Here is an 18,810-nt window from a genome sequence, read left to right as displayed (position 1 = left end):
ACCCTAAAAGGACGACGAATGGAGAAGGACCTGCGCGTTAGCGTTGCTCCGCTTTAGGAAGACATGGCGGACGTGGCGCCTGGGGAAGGCTGGGCTGCTTGATGTTGGGTACTGGTTGATGCATGCGAAGAAGGCGGGCAGGCAGAGAGGCAGCCCAGCGCCGGCAGTGTGTGAAGGCATGCTATTTGCTTCCAGCTGGTCAGCCAGCCACGCAGACGATAAAAAGCTTGCCTACGCTGGTAGGGTTGAGAAACAAGCCAGTAGTCGACACGTGCTATTAAGCCCATCGACCACGTTTGGGAATGTACAAGTACAGTACTTACTGCAGGTCGAATGGACAAGGCGAGAAGAGTTTTAGCCCATGTCTCCCCGCACCGTTCCAGGGACCCGGTCATTGGCATCACGAGGTCGTCCAACTGGACGGGGGATTCGTATAGCCTATGGTCCTGTCGACTTGGAATTGGGGGAAAAAGAACGCAAAATCTGGGCCAATGTCATTGGTAGAATGGGAGAACAAATGGACGTTGCAGTTGTAGAGGCTGGGACCATTATCCATGGATATGCCGGGATCAAGGCTGTACGGGAAGTGGGTGTGTGGAAAACACCCCAGCAGCATGTTGGGCCTGGGAGATCCTGCGCGCAATCAGTAGGCATCAGATTTGAAATCTCCCGTTAGCTGACCCACGATGCGTGCTACGTCATACTGGACCCCATCCAGTCATTCGCAAGTGGATTGGATATCGCGGACTTGCGCGAAATGATGAGAGCTAGCAAACTGCTACCCCGCCATCCGCATGAACTCCAGCCCCTCCCGTTCTTGACTTTTGACGAGAGAGCTTGGCTGGCGAACCCCAGGCTAGCGTGTCGCATTTAGGTGTGACGTGTCGAGGCGAAGAGAGAACCACGACGTCGATGGTGTACCGCCAAGCTTTGTACATGATTCGAGCAGAATGGAGGCTTTGGGTACAAACAATGGGAAGTGCCGTCCATTGGTTGGTGTTTGCAAGGCTGGCGAAAGTGGAAGGGAGGTGACATGTGCCAGCCCCTGTTGAAGTCTGTTCATCTTGGAAAGCGTCCTTGGTGATTGGTCTGGTCATGAGATGCCTTGGGATTGTAATAACTAATGATGCCTTTTGAGCTGCTAGAACGCGCCTAGTTCTTGTCGTGAAATATTTAGGTTATCCAATCAGGAGTGAGAAACGCAAAGTGCTGAGGTTTGCGCCGCTACTGCTGGCCAGGGTCAGCGACAAATGACAGAGATATTGCAGCTAAATCAGAATAAGCATCTAGATCAATCTGATGAAGCTTTCGAGTCGATCGACTACCCCATCTACTTTGGGTGGGTTCCCGGAAGTTGTTCCGTAGACAGAATCAGGAGAACGAGAGAAACAAAAGAACGTGTAACGATATTGGTCATAGATGGGAGAAACCCAACTGACCTGTGTCCCCAATCTTAGCTGAACCAGAACCGTGGCCTGAACAGTTTTGCTCGATAAAAAGTAAAGTACAAGATGTTCGCCTCTTGAAACAGGGAGATGCAATGTTTATGAAAAAAAGACCAGCCTGCCATCAACATGATGCGTAACGCCTGGCTGACGCAAGATCGTAAAGGATTCATGCTGACGCGGGTTGGATGAACGTCGCCTAGCAGCTCTTGATATCAAAGTTCTTGCGTTCATGCTCGTCGATGGCCTGGACCTTTGATGCCGACGCGCTTTGCGGGTCGAAGCGATAACCAAGCCACTCCTTGGCAAGCCTCCTGGCCAACTCCAAGCCGACCACTCTCTCACCCATGCACAGAACTTGAGCATTGTTGCTGAGAATGGCTCTTTCAACGCTAAAGCTGTCGTGCGCTGTCACAGCCCTGACGCCAGGCACCTTGTTGGCGCTTATGGCGACTCCAAGGCCTGTGCCGCAAATAAGGAGGGCGCGATCAGCCTTGCCCTCGCTGACGAGCTTTGCCGCATCGACGGCAACGTGGGGATAGGCGGTTTTGTCCTGATTGCCGTTGACGCCGACGTCAACCACTGATTCAACCCTGGGATCCTTTTCGAGATCGGCCTTGATGGTGTTCTTGTAGCTGAGACCGGCATCATCGCAACCAACGACGATGCGAAGCTTCTGGTCGGCCATGGTGAAGGAGTTGAGATGATGTCACCGAAGCGGAGTGGTTACTGAAAGAGAGCGCTGCTGTTGTACTGCTCGCCCTTCTTGGCCTCGTTTTCCGAAGTGCGCGATTCCTTGTCCGACTTTGGGGTCCAAGTCGAATGGTGCTCCGTCTTTCTGGGTTCTGAGGAACAGCTGTGTTCAAGCTTGAGTGGCCGGGTGGTGATGGTGGATCGAACGGTTCCTTGGACTGGTTGCTGCTGGTGGATGACCTTGGTCTCGCCGGTTTTGCCGTTGACTGTTTTTTGATAATAGCTGTCTGCGTCGATCTTGAGCCCTAAGGAGAGCTTCACATTCTTCTTGGGCATGGCGAAGGACGTCTTATACGGCGTGAGGTTCAGCGGGTGCGGTGCAAGTGGAAGAGGGAATGGCTACCCCGCCTGGACTGACATGCGCCGGATTACCTATTTTGGTGGTCCCGTGGGCGGCTTTTGGTGCAATTCGGCTCGAGGGCACACTGTCTCTTTGACTGACTTTGACCTTTCCGGACTCGAGCCGACACGAGATGGGGATATTCCGGGGTGTTGATGATGGATGAATGCGTAAAGCTCGGCGAGATGGGTTGTGGAGGAGTTGTGGAGGTGTGGCTTACCTCAGCACGCGCCGAGACCGGCGGCTCTACTGCAGCAGTGCAAGACGTTGTCGTCGACAAGACAACCACCAATTTTGAAGCGCCCATGTTGTTTTCTTCTTCGCACCTCTCAGCCCATGCGGTGTGCCGGCCGGCTGACGCTTAGCGCAAAGCACATTCAGTAGCAGCTCGCCGCCACTTTCTTTTGACTTTGAGCGTCCCCGGTAGATGGACGAGCCTCATCAACCACCGACCCATTCCCCGTCGACGGCCCAAGCGCGCAGGCATCCGTTTTTGCGCTGAGGGAGGAAGCGCGGATACAGATGCTGCCGATGCGCTCTCACAACTCTCAGTCAATCATCAAACGTTCCTGCAACGGCATGCGCAGTATCAACGCCTAGCCCGCGGCAGCAGCGCGTCTTTGCAACCCCAGAAGGCAAGATGTGAGCTGCTGCATCATCCAAGACTCGACCTCCAAGTTCCCTGTTGCTCATCGATCACGCGGAATATCCCGAAATGGCCTCTGCAGGGCTCTTTGGCCAGGTCGCCCCGTCATGGACCAAGAAGCCAGACGCCATGGACGCTTGATGCTCGACAGACGAAAAGTGATACGCAACGAGTGCGAGCAGGACAATTGAAAAAGCTGAGCAAAGGGAGAGCAGTAGCGAAGGATGCGAGCATGATACAGACCAAGTCAGGAAGTCAGGCGGGAGTTGTACGGCCGTAGGAGTACACTGATGGCTGCAGAAGCGGTACAGGGCTGTCCCAGCGGACAAACAAGCAGCGAAGGATGGCATTATTCCCGCTGTAGAAGGCCGTGGGCAATGTATCTCTCACAAGTCGCGGGCTTCTGGAAGAGATCATGACGCACCGGAGCTGTCTTGCAGTTTGAGAGAGGGCGTGGCCAGACCTCTTTTCTCTGGTGGCGGAGTCGGGCATCCCATGGCCAGGCGTGGGCTGTTTGGACGCGGGCGCAAACGGGATGCTTCCGCTGCGGGGACGACGATGTACGGTACAGGTAGGTGTGGCATGGCATTTTGGCGAAGCGTTTGCGGGCCGCTGCGGTCGATGGGACTCTGTCGTAGTAATAATATTGGTCGTGGTTGTTCGGGTCAGGGTGCCAGCAAGGGCATGTCCACCATCCAACTCTTCTCCACATTAAGTTGCTGCTCGCTCGCTGCGTCAAGTGTGATCGGCTGCAAGGATCTGATCTGCCACGATCGCATTGTGTGTGAGTGTGTGCTGTGGAGGCTGCGGTACATACCGGTGTTCAAAACAGCTCCCTCGTCCTCTCACACCTCAGGCTACTGGTGGTCTGGTTCACGTTGCTGTCGGCGAACTTCCGTCCCCGCGTGCTCCACCACCTCTGGTCGACCACCACAACTCCTCCCCCGACCTTCCGCCAAACCATGGCACAGGAAAGCTCCTTCTTGACCATGCCCTCGCCGGCCCAAATGTCGTCCGCCACTCAACAGCAGCCGCCCGTCGTCGCCTCATCCGGCCAGGCTCCTGGTCACCCCAGCTTCCGCCGGTACGTCTCTATCCTCCTGGCTCTCCTGGCGCCCCAGAATTCCACTGACGTAGCCTCCTGCATGGGGAAAAAGACAACGTGCTTCGAGGGCTTGCGAAGTGAGTATATCCATCTCGACGCGCTGTCGTGCCTCGGCACCGAGGTCGTTACTTTAGCTAATCAATCCTCCGCGCCGTAGACATGCCACGCACGAAAGGTACGTTGCCTCGTCCTGCCGACCGCATGCATACATCTATGCTCCTACCCACGCCTACGGCTCGTCATTGACATTTGCGCAGGTCCGCTGCGACGCAGCTAGTCTGGGCGTGCCCTGTACCAACTGTACTGCCTTTGCCATCGAGTGCAAGATTCCGACTCCGAAGCGAAAAAAGACGGGAAACAAGAAGGATTCGGACAGGTGAGCAACTCTCTGCGGTGGACGTGGAGAAACGGGGTCTAAGTCGAATGCGCCTTCAGCGAACAGGGTCCTCCGCAAGATGCGTTCCAGCCGGCAACGACCAAGGCCGCCGAAGCCGAGTCGCCAACCACCATATCGAATCCCACGGGGTTGAATTTGGGCCGGGACGAAAAGTCGACGGTAGTACAATCTCCCGATGGCGTGCCTTCCACAAGCTTTCCACCCACGTATGCTTCCCAGCAAAACACTCACAATGGGTCGTACGTACAGTTCATGAAGCCCAAATTCGCACGCGCCCCGATCAAGGAAGCCGGTAGAGTCGCATACCTGGGCGAATCCTCCAATTTATCACTTCTCGTACACGATCGATATGGAACGACAGACGTGGTACATTACCCTCTGCCAGAAAGCGTTCGAGGAACCAAAGCGCGCGTCAACGAACTCGATGACATGGAGATCAACATACTGCATACAAGAGGGGCTTTTTTGTTACCACCGCGTGCGCTCTGCGACGAACTTGTCGAGGCCTTTTTCAAATGGGTTGCGCCGGTAGTCCCAGTGATAAATAGGAGCCGATTCATGCGCCAATACCGCGATCCGAGGAATCCACCGTCCTTGCTATTGCTGCAAGCTATCCTTCTGGCGGGATCCCGCGTATGCAACAACCCACAATTGATGGACTCGAGCGGATCAACAACGCCCGCAGCCATGACGTTTTACAAGAGGGCTAAGGCTCTTTTTGATGCCAATTACGAAGATGACAGGGTGACAATTGTCCAGGCCCTCATTTTGATGGGTTGGTATTGGGAAGGTCCAGAAGGTGAGGTGACCAAATATTCCGTAGATTTTGGCGCTAATTTGAGTCAGATGTGACCAAAAACGTCTTTTACTGGAGTAGAGTGGCTATTGTCGTTGCACAAGGCTCAGGCATGCACAGAAGGTGAGTCAAATTTGGGAAACTTATTTGCAAGACTAACGTTGATGCAGCGTCGAGGGCTCACAACTCAGCCGAGCGGACAAGCGGCTCTGGAAGCGAATCTGGTGGACACTGTTTTCAAGAGACCGGTCAGTGGCTGTTGCTCTTGGGCGACCTGTCGCAATAGACCCTGAAGACTCCGATGTGGAAATGATTTCAGAGGACGACTTTATTGAAGACGATCCGGACCGACCAGCCGAATTCAATCCAGACCCCGTACATGTCCAGTTTTTCATCAACTACGTCAAGCTCTGCGAAATCATGGGGTTGGTCTTGTCGCAGCAGTACTCAGTGGCGTCCAAGTTTCGGCGGACAAATGCCATTGATCTTACCCACAGCGACATGGCGCTTGCGGACTGGCTGCAGCATTGTCCAAAAGAAGTGTACTGGGAAAAGTCACGACATCACTTTTGGTCTGCCTTGCTACACGCAAACTACTAGTAAGGTTTCCCGAAAACGCCATGAACTTAGCGCTGATCCTCCTAGCACCACACTGTGTTTGTTACATCGGGCACACATGCCTCCAGCAGGCTCGCCAAGGGCAGAACCGATGGAGCAGACTGCCTACCCGTCTCGTACCATTGCGTATCAAGCTGCCGGAATGATCACGTCAATTATAGAGAGTCTGCAGAGTCATGATGAGCTGCGATACACACCAGCGTTTATGTAAGTGTGGAAGTACTGGGTGTGCGTCAAGCTAATTTATGACAGCGTCTACTCCTTGTTCTCGGCCTTGATCATGCACGTATACCAGATGAGATCCTCAAACAAGTCCATCGTTGCGGCAACGGAGCAACGGCTGACGATTTGTATGAATGCACTCAAAGACGTCTCCAAGGTTTGGTTGGTGGCCAAAATGGTACACACGCTCTTTGAGTCCATCTTGGGCAACAAAGTGCTAGAAGAACGACTTCAACGCGCGGCAGGCAAACGGCATCAAAAGACCAAACCATCTGGAGGTGCGACGCCACAGCTTCAACAACAAGCTGCCCCCAGGGCCAAAGAGGAGCTGAAACGCAAGTTTGATGACATGGAAATCAACTTCACGAATGGTCCTCCCGCGCCCCAGGTTTCCTACGAGCGTTCTCGACCGCAGACTCCAGCTGTTACTCCGTCCAGAGACGTGTCAGCTCCCCAGGTTCCCAATCTTACCTCTGCGTCGCCCGACATGACTCGTCAAAACCGGGATGCATTCATGGGACCTTCGCGGTCAGGCACTCGCCCTGGAAGCCCTTTCAACCCGTCCTTTTCGTATCCTGGCACCCCTCCCGAACTGTTTCTGGTCACAAGAGATACCCCTGGACTTTCGCAAGACATCTGGCAAAACTTTCAGCCCGACCAATTATTCCCGGCTGACACGAACCTCTCGTTCCAAAACATTTCCCCGACACAACAACAACCCCTGGTGGACCCCCAACTTGGTCGGCAGATGGCCGTGCACAACCAAACTACACCCGGGATGCAACAGCACTCGCCGCCTCAGGTCGTGCCGAGCCAATCTACTCTGGCCACCAGCGCCGCTATGCCCATGGCCCCAAGCATGCCTTCGAACGATCCCTGGGCACAGATAGACCTTGTGAACCAACCGGCCCAGGCGGCGAACGAGGAAACCTGGAGCAACAGCAGCACGGGCCAGCCCATTGCGCCAACAACACTAAATGTAGAGGACTGGTACGTCTTCCTCTCTTCGCAAAATGCTTCGCAAGGCTTCCTCCAGCCAGCCGCCGCTCCTGCGACCTCCCTTCAGACTTCCATGGGTTTTGGATAATTTCGACTGCGATATCAAGAAGCAAAACAAGATTGTACTGACATCAGGGCGCTCGCCTCGTAACAACAGGTTCCATTTTTTCGGCATAAATGGCGACGTCAACGCACTCAATGGCGCCTTTTGATCTTTGATTTCCACCAACACTTTTGCCGCCATCCCCACACCAGGAAAATCATTCTATCCATCGCATATTGGAGGGTCACGTCTCCATTTTGGCAGCACGGAACACGAACGGCGTTTGTTTTGCTTGCCTGCTTCTCCACAACCCATTGTAAAATCACCCCTACAAAAACGCGTTGTTTGGGCTCTATCTGGTATGGTTGCCCGATCTTCGCACTTGTCCCTTTGTGGTTTACTACATGGATAACCCGGCTTTTGAGCTAAGCGTCTGATTTTTGAGTGCAAAACACCTTCTCTATCACGAGTCTCGGGGAATTTGGGTCTGCTTCGCGTTTGCGCTATTCATTTTGGAATTGGACAGGCGCCGTGAGTGGATTACTGGGATAACCGAACCTTGTTAACGAGCATTTCCTGCGCGCCCATGCTACCTACATGATTAAGCATAATGCCGATGCGTCGGAATTGCACGTCAACTTTACTTCGAGCACAAGCATTTGCTAGGTTAGTTGAAAGGGAGATGTCTTTTCACCTGCCTGAAGACGCGAGACCAGAGCCGTGAGCTACAGCTACTGAACAGGAAGTACAGAAATCTCAAGCGAATGCATGCTCCCCTTTCCCAAGGCCGCAGAACGGAATGATGAAACTGAGACCTGCAAGCCTCTTTTCCAACTGTCTGGTCACTCAAGTCACCTTCCGCTTCAGCCACAACCTTCGTCCAACCACTCACGCACCGAGGTCCACCGTCTCAGCAACTTTGAGAAAAGCTGTTGCCTGGAGCAAGCGCCGCATGCACTTTCCAGACCTTTCATCCGGAGCTCAAGACTCCCGAAGTACTCGGCGGACTTCGTCCGCACCAACGGGAAGCCGACACTTGCTTGGAGGTTACCGTAGTGTGCCGTTGTCTGCCGGCGCGGGTCGCGCAGACGCGCTACCCCCAGTGCCATGAGCGCCGGGGCTCGGCGCTGGTCTCAACAAGCGGAAAAGGAGCTTGCGTCTTGCTTGGCCATAGAATTCAAAATGAACAACGATTTCTTGGGAAGAAAAAGACCTCCGCGACTTCATGCACTATTCCAGTATGGCGCCCACGTCGATAACATTATTCGAGTCAAGCGTACAGGTACTTGCACCTCAACCGCAATAACGACAGCCAAATTTGGATCACTGCCACGGAACTCGCGAGCACCCGCAGCGGAAGCATCGTTGGACTGACAGCTTCGGCACCTGAAGCGGTACTCTGCGTCGCCAGTCGTGAGCAATCCCAGTCCAGCCCAGTCCAGCCCAGACGAGAAATCAGCAGCGGCAAGCGCCGCCTCCGCGCATTGGCAGGGTGCATCCCCCGACTTTGTCCGCACAGTACACACACCGGTACTTACCCCACAGTATCAGCGTGTCCAAGAGAACTTGCTGGCAAGGGTACCGATACCTCTTCCCGACAGCGGTAGCGCGCCTTGCTGCGTGTTAGTAAGGATGTTTGGCAGGGTTCAAGCACGGCAGAGGAGAGGACTAAGCTATCACGGGGCTCGCCGTGTTTGGGATCCAGGGAGAGATGGAGGGGTAGGAAGAGGAGGTCGCGTGTTGGTGCTGGTCGGTACGAAGTACGAACAACATACTGGTCAAATATAGTGTGTTCTACACGTCGCGCTTTGAGAAAAGGGGTCCAGGTGGAGTGGTACAGTCATTGATCAAGCCCCATCGTCTTTCTACATTGCTAGTCCTGTAGCCTTCGTAGGCTCAACTGCTCACTTGGTCCCAGCACTTTGGAAAGTTGAAAACAGTCCGCAAGCACAGTCCATCTTGCGGCATTTGGAACCTATGGCAATCTGGATGGACAGGCAGTAAGTACCTAAATCAGCGGCAGTACCGGCGCAACGGTCGACCGCAATCAATCGCAGCCAGCCCTGCTTCACATACCTCTCATCAAACACCAGACAACAGGAAGCTGCACACTTGCCTATCCTGAATTTCCTTCGGCTCACCTTCTCCAGTCATTTGGTCAACACCATCCCGTTGAACGCGCGGCGCATCATGAGGTGGTGCCCTGATGCTACATCACCTTCTATCCCCTCTTTCTCCACCTCTCCACCTCGTAAGAACTGCCTTTCACCTCTCCTTTCCATTCTCTCTCACCCTTCCCTCTCTTCAACCGTGCTCCTCCTCACCTCCTCTCTACCTGCCCACACAGGCAGTCTCTCCGTTCCAGCCAGCCAGCCACCGTTCGCACCACCCGACAAAGTTAAGGTTGTGGCGTAGTCTTGTACAGCGTGGCGCACAGGCGTCCTTCTGGATACCCGGTCTGGCCTCTCTGATTTGCCCGCACATCTCCTACGTCCTACACCTCTCCCCTCTCATCACTGCCCCTCAGAAAGCAGCCGTTGTGCGCAAACGCGGCTCACGGACGGATGGAAGGTCGTGTATGCGCGCGCTCGCAACCATCTCCTCATTCTCGTCTCCTCTGTCTGCAGTCGTCTCCTCTCAACCCCCTCCTGTACCCACCCATCAATCTTCCAGCACCAGTCCCCACCAACGCCTCACCACCATCCATCCCGACAACACAATTACGCTTTTTCGCACCCGTCAGATCACCAAGGCTTGCAACCTCTTGACCACTCCTCCTGGCGCGCGCCTCGGGCCCAGCCAAAGGGCGCAAAACGAGGAATAAGCACTATGCACAGCGGGGATGGGCTCGCGACACGACTCGCCGCAAAGGGAAAAATGGTCTGATGTCGGCGTCTCCTTTTGGGAAAGTATCCTACTCTGCGTATTATCGTGGGTACATGTACCGAGGTGGTGAGGTTTTTTCTTGGTCAGCGTCGCTGGCTAGGCTAGCGGCGTCTGTAGATATGCTCGCACGCTCATTTGGTAGGTTTGGATCTGGGTTACTCGCTCGCGCGGTAGCTCATCTCTTTCGTGCATTGGGTTGAAGGTGCTTGGTAAGAGAGCCATTTGGTTTATTTTTGGCCGGCGCGCGAGAGCTTTGTCTTCTCGGATTCGCTGCTCGCGATGCTCGCGTCTCGGGGGACAATTACGCTGGCGGTACCTAATTTTTTTTTTTTTTTTGGGGGAAGCTGCAAGGCTGATGAGAATGGGCGATTGAGCGCAGCGGTGGCCATGGACGACATCCTTCCCCTTTCCGTCGGGTGTTTTGACAGGCGTCCCTTCCTTCCTCCTCCAGACCGCTCAACGCATCGATGAGTAGCGTGGACAACCAAGCAGCCAGCCAGCCGCTCATCGTAGCATCGCATCACCACAGCGCCAACAACTAGTCTTGGCTCATGAAACTTGAAAATTGAAAATTCTCATTCAGGGATGACCGCATCAGAATGGGACAGCGGAAAACATCCGCACCATCTCCAAGTTCGATCTGATGATGCAAAAGATGGAAGGTAATGATGGGCCCGGGATGATGCCAAGAGAAGAAGGGACAGCGCCGCTGCAACCTCCAGTCACCTGGGGATGGGCGTATGGACAGCAAAGGCTACTTGTGGCGCAGACCAGATGGATGGGCGGGCGGGCGCGATGCTACCACAGTGGTGGAGTTGGAGATCAGATGGGAGAGTTGACAGCTGTGATAGGTCATTATTTGTGAATTGCCAATTTTGGAAACATGAGGAGCCGCCAAGATGTCGCGCTGTGATGTTTTTGCTTGTCGTCTCGCACCGCCTCCGCTCGCCGTTAAAATGGTTGCTCGCTGGCTACATTTAATGTTGTAGTAGCTATGTGGCTGGCGCTTGAGTGGCCTGATGTGGACGGTGAAGGTGGCTCCAGGGCTGTCCCCAGCGCGCCACAGAAGCCGGTCGTTAGCTGGCGTCTGTTTGAGAAGCCGAAAAAATGTCGATGTCGGCTTCTGCTACTGCCACCACGACAATTATCCCCGCTCCTCTTGCTCATTCCCGCTGCTTCGCCTAGTCTGTTGCACTTGTCTTTGCCGTGACCACTGTCCAAAAGCAAGTCCAAGCGGCCAAGAGGAGTACGCAGAGACTGGCCGACGCGTGGATGTGGACGTGGAATGGCAACTCCTCTCATCACGGAGGACGATGGCCGTTTTGCAGCCGCCCTCAAACGGGAAACCGACGCGGACGGAGCGCACCCAAAAGCAGCAGAGCTGCCAAGAGTAAACTGCAATCCCGGTTCGGAGCGGAGGGCGGCTGCTGCGCTGCGCAAGCGTTTGCGTGCTTTGCTTCTTCCTCTTAATATCGCCGCCCAGCGGAAGATAGATTGAAGTACTACCGAACGACAACGGCGCCGGCACTTGAGGGGAGAGAGATGTGATGCGTCGTCTGGGAGCAGGGGACGGGGGCGCCTGCCAGATTTTGGTCGCCGGAAAGTGCCTCTCTGGGACACACCTTCCTTGCCTTGGCAGGGACTGCGTGCGTTGCGCGTATAGCCACCCCGGTCCTTATTCGTGGCGTTTCGAAATCCTTATCCACGAAGCGGTCGAATGTCGACACGCTGTCATTGCATCGTGACCTTTGTGCGTTGCGGACGACGATGCGAAACCGAGCCCAAGATCGCAGCATTGTGATCCTGCGGTGGTCTTCGCTGTTTGATGCCAACCAGCTCGGGTCAGATCTTGCATGGTCGAAATAGATGAGAGGTTAGGTGGAAGCTAGTTCGGTTGACGCACTAAACTTCGAGACTGATAGGCATGTTGTTCGAACGTCGCTTTGCTTCCAAAGACACGCTGGCTAATTGACACTTGGAATAGCTTTGGATCAGTACTCGACAAGTTGAATGTATTGACTGACCAGAAACTCTGCTCACCAAGACGCCAAATCAATTCCCAGGGAAAACAACAATGAAATACCAATGCCATCAAAACTGTATCCTCCCATAAAAGCAAGAGGTATCATGATGCTTCCAAAGCCGGCCCAGAACGTACAACTCGGAACGCCTTTGCCAAATTGCTAACCACAATGCCGTCCAAATGAATACTAACTGCATCTTTACACGCCTTCTCTTCACTCGTCAACAATCCTCTTGGTCAAACACTCAGCAATCTTTGAGTAAAACTTGGCCGCGTTGTTGCGAGGGAAGCAGATTTCTTCCGTCAAGTAGTCGGGCAGGATTTCGAGCAGCTGGCTGTCCCGGTTCTCGTCCAAAAGCGGTACGTAGGCAAATTCGGCGTCGTCATAGCTTTGGCTGGAAGCTTTGCCTCCTGATTCGATGGCCAGATGGAAGTGGAGTGCTAGATTTTGGTAAGTGGCGCTCGTTGGACAATGACGGATTCGACTTACTTCCGTTACGGCCTGTCTGGATGCAATCAAAGACATCCTCATCTTCTTCTCGTTTGACCCCCCGGATTATGAGACCAGTAATGTCCGAGTAAAGGTCTTCCTTCAATTGCTGGATGAGTGCTGCGTCGCTGCTGCCGGTCATAGCCGTCTTTGTCGACTTCACCGCACTGCCTGGGGCCTTGGTCTCCGCAACCTTAGCAGACAATTTGGTGTTCAGAGTTTCGATCTTCTTTTGGGCATCAGAAAGCTCGGTATGAAGGGCCTTTTGTTCAGCCATAAGGTCGGCATTCGCGGTGCTTAGACGCGACACCTGAGTCTTGAGTGATTTGGATTCAGTGGCCTGTGCACGCTGAGTTGCAAGCTCTTTCTTCAGTGCTGCAATGAGGTCATCCTGGGCTTGGAGAAATGTCAGTTTCCACCCCTCAAGAATTTTGGCGCTTGCATACCCTTCGCTCTCTCGTCCGCACTTGATTTCAGCTTGTGAAAGTTGCTCTCCGCATCGCGCATGCTCACATCCCGCAGGTTTTGATATTTGATATCCAGATTCTCAAGCTTTTTCGTCATGTCTCCTAGCTTGCGCCTCAGACCTGGGTCGCTACCGGCCCTTTCGGCATCCGATGCGCTTGCAGCTGGCCTGTACGAATTCATCTGAGGCTGCTTGGAGCCAGCCCTTCCGCGAGTGTTTTGCCTGCGTACAGGCTCGGGCTGCTGTGTTTCTTGAATCTCCTCAATCGACGGCTCCACGTCCATTGGGTCGGGCTCCGGCTGCGTTTCGGGGATGACGTGAATGGAGTCCGCGACGGGTTCCTCCTCCTTCTTGGCCGCCGCCCTCTTGCCTCTAGTGGTCTTTTTGGGGGGCTCAGGTTCGGCTGCCTTCGCCTTCGGTGGGCGTCCTCGAGGCTTGGATTTCGCCGGCGCAGGGTCATTGGGTCCTTCTGGCTGATCGAAATCATCGACTTCTTCAGTATCGCTTCCATTGGGCTGCGGTCTCTCTGCCAAAGCCTTGCGCTTCGGACCTGGCTTCGCCTTGGTCACTTTCGTTTTTCCAACCACGAGAGACGCCCCGCTCGCCCGCCTCGTTGTAGCTCTGGACCTGGTGGTTTTCGCAGGCGCTTCTTCTGTAGTCGCATTCTTCTTCGGCCTTCCCTTTGCGCCCTTTGTGGCTGGTGCAGCTTTTTCTTGCGCGGCTTTCGAGGTCACCATCATGCCGGCGGAGTCGCGCGCAAATTCGTCTTCGGAGGCCGAGTCGTCAACCAGGTTCGAGATGGTAGCAGCTGCGGCGCGCTTGGGCGGCATGTTTGCGCGATGGAATTGATGGCGATCGACCGGGGATGGGCTGGAATGAAGATCGGACGGTGATGGTTCAGCGCGGTTTCTCGTTCGGCGGAAATGTAAACAACAACACCTCGGCCTGCGGAAGGCCCAACGCGTCGCGTCTGCGCTAATCCGCTTTAGGACTAGTCCATTTTCTCCCCTCTAGCTGACCCTCATCGGCAGCCAAAAACAACCTACGACGTCCTCGTCTACGACTGCTCTCTGCGTCTACGTTGTGAGAAAATGCAGGCGCGTCTGGAATTTTCCGGTATCTTTTTCCGCAAAGGGTTCGGCTCGCGGCATACCTGACGACGGCTGCCGGTCTTTCAGGAGATTCTGGATGGGTCTGACGCCTCCCTAACCCTCCACAAGAAGACTTGCCCGCTCTCCTTTCCATTGCACAGTGTGGAAGGCTGAATGCTGCTCGCTCACCCAATGCTCTGCTCTCTCCCTTGTATGTTCTGCGACTTTTGATGCATCTACCAATTCGTGGCCACCCACTACACTGTACTTGAATTTGCGTGGATGTCAAGCACAATTCTTTTCCACGAGTTATCCAAATGATCAAAATATGTTGGATGTCAAAGAAGACGTCAACCCCAGTGCGCAGTCCCTTAAATAAGCCTCTCATAACTATTCGGCCTTCTGTCTACGAATATTCTCCCACTGGATGGATGCCGCCTATAGCCACTCAGCTCATAGAATCGAAGCTTAGATACTGTCATGGCGACGCTTCAAATCAACTCATTGTCATTCATCGTTTTCAATCTCTCTATCTTTGCAAACTTCCGATGCCTCTGGAGAAATACAGCGAAGAAAGCGAACCATCTCATTGTCATGTCTCCTCAAACGCTCCATACCACGTCTCCCTCCCCTTACTCAAAGCACTCCCAACTTCCCGCATAAACTCCTCCACCTCCAGCGCATCCGGGTTCTTCTCTTTCTTATTCTCATCGAGATCACTCCTCTAGCGATGCAAATCCATCGTCACAGGCGGCAGCGCAATCTCCACGACACAAAGCCCCGTCCCGCACAACTGCTTTCGTAGATTCATGCTCTAGAGATGCAGCCACGCCTTGTCGCCGTTGTAGAAGGAATTGATGATGCTCAAGGGCACGAAGCCGAGGACGCTGGAGGCGGTGATAATGGGAGCTCTGGCGCTGGCGCCGGCGTCGGGGTTGGCTTTGGTTTTGGCTCACAAGCGCAGGTGCGACAAGCGGCCATGGTCAGGTGGAGGGAGGGGCCCTTCAATTTTGATTCCGTTGTCTGCCATTTCCAGAAACGCGCCTGGTGCCTCTTCTAAACTGTGGCAGGAGCGACAGGAACACCGAGCAAAAAAAGGGCAAAAAGACGAAAGCCACCGCTGAGAGTCGAACTCAGGCCGATTGTCCTCAAGGTACGCCCAATAGTCCCGGCCATTAGGCGTGGGTGTCGTAGTTGTAATGGCACGTCCTAATGGGAGCGGTTTGCGCGCCTCCGATGCACCAGCGAACTTCCGTCGGATATGATCTGAAATTTTGGGTATTTGGGAATGATGGAAAGGTTGTGGTCCGCTACTACCAACTTCCTGTCTCATCTCAAGCTCTTTCCAATGTAGAGACGAACTGTCGCTCAAGTCCGGTGTTGTTGATATGGAAGTCCAGCTCAGGGTCACTAGGTAGAGGATATTTGGTGTGTCCAGTTAGAACAATTTTGATGTATGAGGCACCCGCTTTGCCGATGCCACCACTGCTGCCAGTGACAAGTGTGCGTGAGAAGGGAAGCAAGTCCGGCATCTGTTTGACTGAAATCAGTACATGAGATGAGGGTCTGTGCAATTCATTGTTGGAGGTTACAATCTTCTACTGCAGACTGCTTTCCTGAGGTAATTGTTTCAAAGAGCTACGTCGTTCTTTCCTAACATGGCGCAAATCAGTGGCAGCTGAAGCTTTGACATTGCTGCTCTAGACCCTCGGTCCATCCCTGACGGCGATGCATCAAATACTGGTCTCACCAGAAGGGCCGTTGGACAACATTGTTTTTGGGGAGCTAGCTCCCTATAACAATTTACAAGAAAAGAATAGTAGCAAAGGCCACCGACGAGGATCTCCTGCTCGCCTCGCCGCAGGTGATGTCAGGGGTGTCTCTCCAGTCTTTCCTCCAGCTCCTCATCAACGCTGTCGCTGTCTGTACAACTATCCAAATCAGACTTTCCAATTTCGCAGTCGCAGCATCCACCTTGGTCGCGCCCCTGAACCACCCTGCCCTCAAAGTACGCCCCAACGATCAACATCACCACGGCCAGTACACCAAACACCAACCATCGGGCCATCTGATCCGACAGGTTTCTACAGTCGCACTGCGGTTGCAGCCAGGCTCGGTTGTCGTGGAGGAGCTTCCTGTCGAGAAGTGGTGGCATTTTGGGGACCGATGTGTCGACGCGGAATTCGTTTACGTCCTGCAGTTCCCACCAAATGATCTCCATCTGTTCGTTCGGCCGGTGCAGCAGGTAAACGAAAGCCACCGGTACGTTGGTGAGATCTTGCTGACCCGGACCGTTGGCGTAGCAGAGACCGTTGATGTAAGAGACTCGCGTGATGTTCCAGCCGAAGCGGTTCGGTATGCTGACTGCTCCAACGATTCCTGGAACTTCCAGGGGGACGTAGTTGGAATCGCCAGCCAGGTAGTCGTCCACTGTGAGTGATGGTGGTCCGACGACGTTGACACCCCTGGTAAAAGGAGTGGCTCCGATGAATGGTCCCGGCGGATAGAAGTTTGTGTGGACTCCAGGCTGACGAGGCTCCTGTGCCTTCCATAATACTTGCTGAGAGATTCTCTCCGGGATGACGAGGTCGTATATCTGCCATCAATCAGAGGTGGATGCGAAGCCTTCAATCGGGTCCTTTTACCAGCGTTGCATCCTTTTGGTTCCAGTCGTCGTCGCTTACAAGGTCTCCCAAAGGACAATCCGGACAATCCACCTTCAGAACTAGATGCCTTGGACTGATGATTCTGCCGTGCTCAGGATGGAAGGCAGGGTCCAAGATTCGCCTGTTCCTTCTTCCATCTCGGTGCAAATGAGAGACAGGCAAAGAACAGACAGGCAATGCAAGCAAGACGAAGAACACCAAGACAACGCTTAGCAGCATCGCTCGAGACATTGGCAAAAATTGAGGATATCCATCAAAGCAAGGCGGAGAAATAATTGAAGCCGTGTTCTGGTGGTTCAAGGTTTTCCTTCCCAAAACGCGTCAGGGAGTGGCTGTGCTTGCATGCAAAACGCGGGATAGACAAGGAAGGAGTGCTGGGACCAGTGATAGACGCTTCAAGAGTGAACCGGACGACAAACTTGCTTTTGCTTGGAAAAGTTAGTGTAGACCTTGTCGGAAGCCGACTCCATTCATCCAGAACCACCAGCCCGAGTCCCACTTGAGAGATATCGACTGCTATTTAATCAGTTGCAGGAGGCCTGCGAGTGCGGCCAGGGCGGGCTTATCTCCAGCACACGGTGTCGGCCCTTTGAAGCCAGAGCAGAGCGATTTAACTAAAGGCACTGGCCTGAGGTGGTTCCTTACATCTTGCGCTGCCCCTTCCTTGAGCTCAGCCGGCACGTACGAGCCGACGGGATGAGAAGGCCGGCCAATTGCCGGTAGAGTGTTGAACCGTTGGCTCTAGCGACGGGAGTGCGCACTCCCCAGGGGCGCAGTCCATGGTCCACACAAGAAATTTCAACTCCAAGACAAGGCAGTGGTGCTTGAATGCTCCCTAATTCAAACAACCCCTTTTGGCGATTCGGATGCGTTCCGTTTGCCGCGCGGCATTTTGGTGTCAAGCCTTGATGACGACAATTCTTTTGCGGCCGCCTGCGGGCGATACTCTTTGAATTTTCGTCAAAGCACAAATGAAGGTCTGGCTCTCAGGGACATTGATGTTTGTGTGACGCGATTCGCAGAGACGCTCATCTGGAGACGTGGTTGAAGGTGTAGGGTCTCGTTTGAACCAGTAGAAAACCCATGGCTGATGCATCACAGGCGTTTCGTGGCCGATGCACAAACAAAGGATGTCAACAACCTAATGAGGAGGGCGCTTCATTTCTGAAGCAAGGGCAGGCGCCAACAGTCGTGTTGAAGGAAGTAGGGGGCCAAGCCGGACCGGGAGCTTCGATGATTGGTCGGCAGACCCCGATGGTCCGTGCTATCGATAAGGCGACCCTGACTCGTCACTTTGGCAACGCCATGTTTACTACCAGGAAGGCTGCATGTCCCAGCCACCATCCAGCCGCCTTGTATACCTCTGCATCCACACGACAACCACCTGGCAATTTTTCACTTTGCCGTCTTGCCACCTTCCGTCGCTGCTTTTCAATTTTCATCCGCTGGTATTCTGTCATTTCTGCTCCTCTGCGAGGACAATCATTGCATCCAGTTGCTCGATACCCCACAGACGTCACAGCGATCCCCCACAGTGCCAGTCCTGAAAATCACCCGCATTCCGACTCCACTGTCCACATTCCGCGCAAAGCTGCGCTTTTGTTTGCTCCATGGACCCTCGCGATGGTCCTTCGGGCTACGGCGCCCCTCCTGGTTATTACGACGATGATGAGAGATACCCACAAGCCCACCAGCAAGGCGGCGCAACCATGCGTCTATTGACTCATGGCGACGACCTAGAAGAGTTTCCACCGTCAGTAAACCCCAACCCTTCAGCGGCGCTTCCACCTGAAGCTACTAGTTTTGATGTTCCACCCTCTCATT

At 54.1% G+C, this 18,810-nt stretch overlaps 6 protein-coding genes across 6 annotated transcripts; 2 read left to right on the top strand and 4 right to left on the bottom strand.

Moving 5' to 3' along the window:
* Positions 1-1,644: 1,644 nt before the first annotated feature.
* BKA78DRAFT_297842 (ribose 5-phosphate isomerase B) lies at positions 1,645-2,133 on the bottom strand (the record flags this gene model as incomplete). Its single annotated transcript, XM_066886820.1, has 1 exon — positions 1,645-2,133. One exon carries the CDS (start codon positions 2,131-2,133, stop codon positions 1,645-1,647), a length of 489 nt encoding a protein of 162 aa, XP_066742078.1.
* A 38-nt stretch (positions 2,134-2,171) lies between these two features.
* Positions 2,172-2,474, bottom strand: BKA78DRAFT_355023 (uncharacterized protein; the record flags this gene model as incomplete). The annotated part of the gene is made up of 1 exon (XM_066891831.1): positions 2,172-2,474. One exon carries the CDS (start codon positions 2,472-2,474, stop codon positions 2,172-2,174), a length of 303 nt encoding a protein of 100 aa, XP_066742077.1.
* A 1,672-nt stretch (positions 2,475-4,146) lies between these two features.
* BKA78DRAFT_332733 (fungal-specific transcription factor domain-containing protein) lies at positions 4,147-7,409 on the top strand (the record flags this gene model as incomplete). The annotated part of the gene is made up of 7 exons (XM_066890010.1): positions 4,147-4,410; positions 4,547-4,665; positions 4,725-5,485; positions 5,533-5,605; positions 5,653-6,081; positions 6,128-6,307; positions 6,353-7,409. 7 exons carry the CDS (start codon positions 4,147-4,149, stop codon positions 7,407-7,409), a joined length of 2,883 nt encoding a protein of 960 aa, XP_066742076.1.
* Positions 7,410-9,216: 1,807 nt separating this feature from the next.
* BKA78DRAFT_178423 (uncharacterized protein) lies at positions 9,217-10,333 on the top strand. Its single transcript, XM_066883372.1, has one exon. The coding sequence runs from the start codon at positions 9,571-9,573 to the stop codon at positions 10,186-10,188; it is 618 nt and encodes a 205-aa protein (XP_066742075.1). The 5' UTR covers positions 9,217-9,570; the 3' UTR covers positions 10,189-10,333.
* A 2,154-nt stretch (positions 10,334-12,487) lies between these two features.
* On the bottom strand, positions 12,488-14,059 carry BKA78DRAFT_355021 (chromosome segregation protein Csm1/Pcs1-domain-containing protein; the record flags this gene model as incomplete). The annotated part of the gene is made up of 3 exons (XM_066891830.1): positions 12,488-12,714; positions 12,764-13,159; positions 13,210-14,059. The coding sequence occupies 3 exons, from the start codon at positions 14,057-14,059 to the stop codon at positions 12,488-12,490; spliced, it is 1,473 nt and encodes a 490-aa protein (XP_066742074.1).
* A 1,075-nt stretch (positions 14,060-15,134) lies between these two features.
* Positions 15,135-18,173, bottom strand: BKA78DRAFT_381747 (uncharacterized protein; the record flags this gene model as incomplete). Its single annotated transcript, XM_066893018.1, has 3 exons — positions 17,672-18,173; positions 16,409-16,916; positions 15,135-15,259 (listed from the first exon to the last, which is right to left on the bottom strand). Exons 1-3 carry the CDS (start codon positions 17,765-17,767, stop codon positions 15,135-15,137), a joined length of 729 nt encoding a protein of 242 aa, XP_066742073.1. The 5' UTR covers positions 17,768-18,173.
* Between the last annotated feature and the right edge of the window lie 637 nt (positions 18,174-18,810).

The sequence above is a fragment of the Phyllosticta capitalensis genome (genome assembly GCF_038381095.1).
Source record: "Phyllosticta capitalensis strain CBS 128856 chromosome Unknown BKA78scaffold_8, whole genome shotgun sequence".
NCBI lineage: Eukaryota > Fungi > Ascomycota > Dothideomycetes > Botryosphaeriales > Phyllostictaceae > Phyllosticta > Phyllosticta capitalensis.
This window is presented reverse-complemented; position numbering and strand designations above follow the sequence as displayed.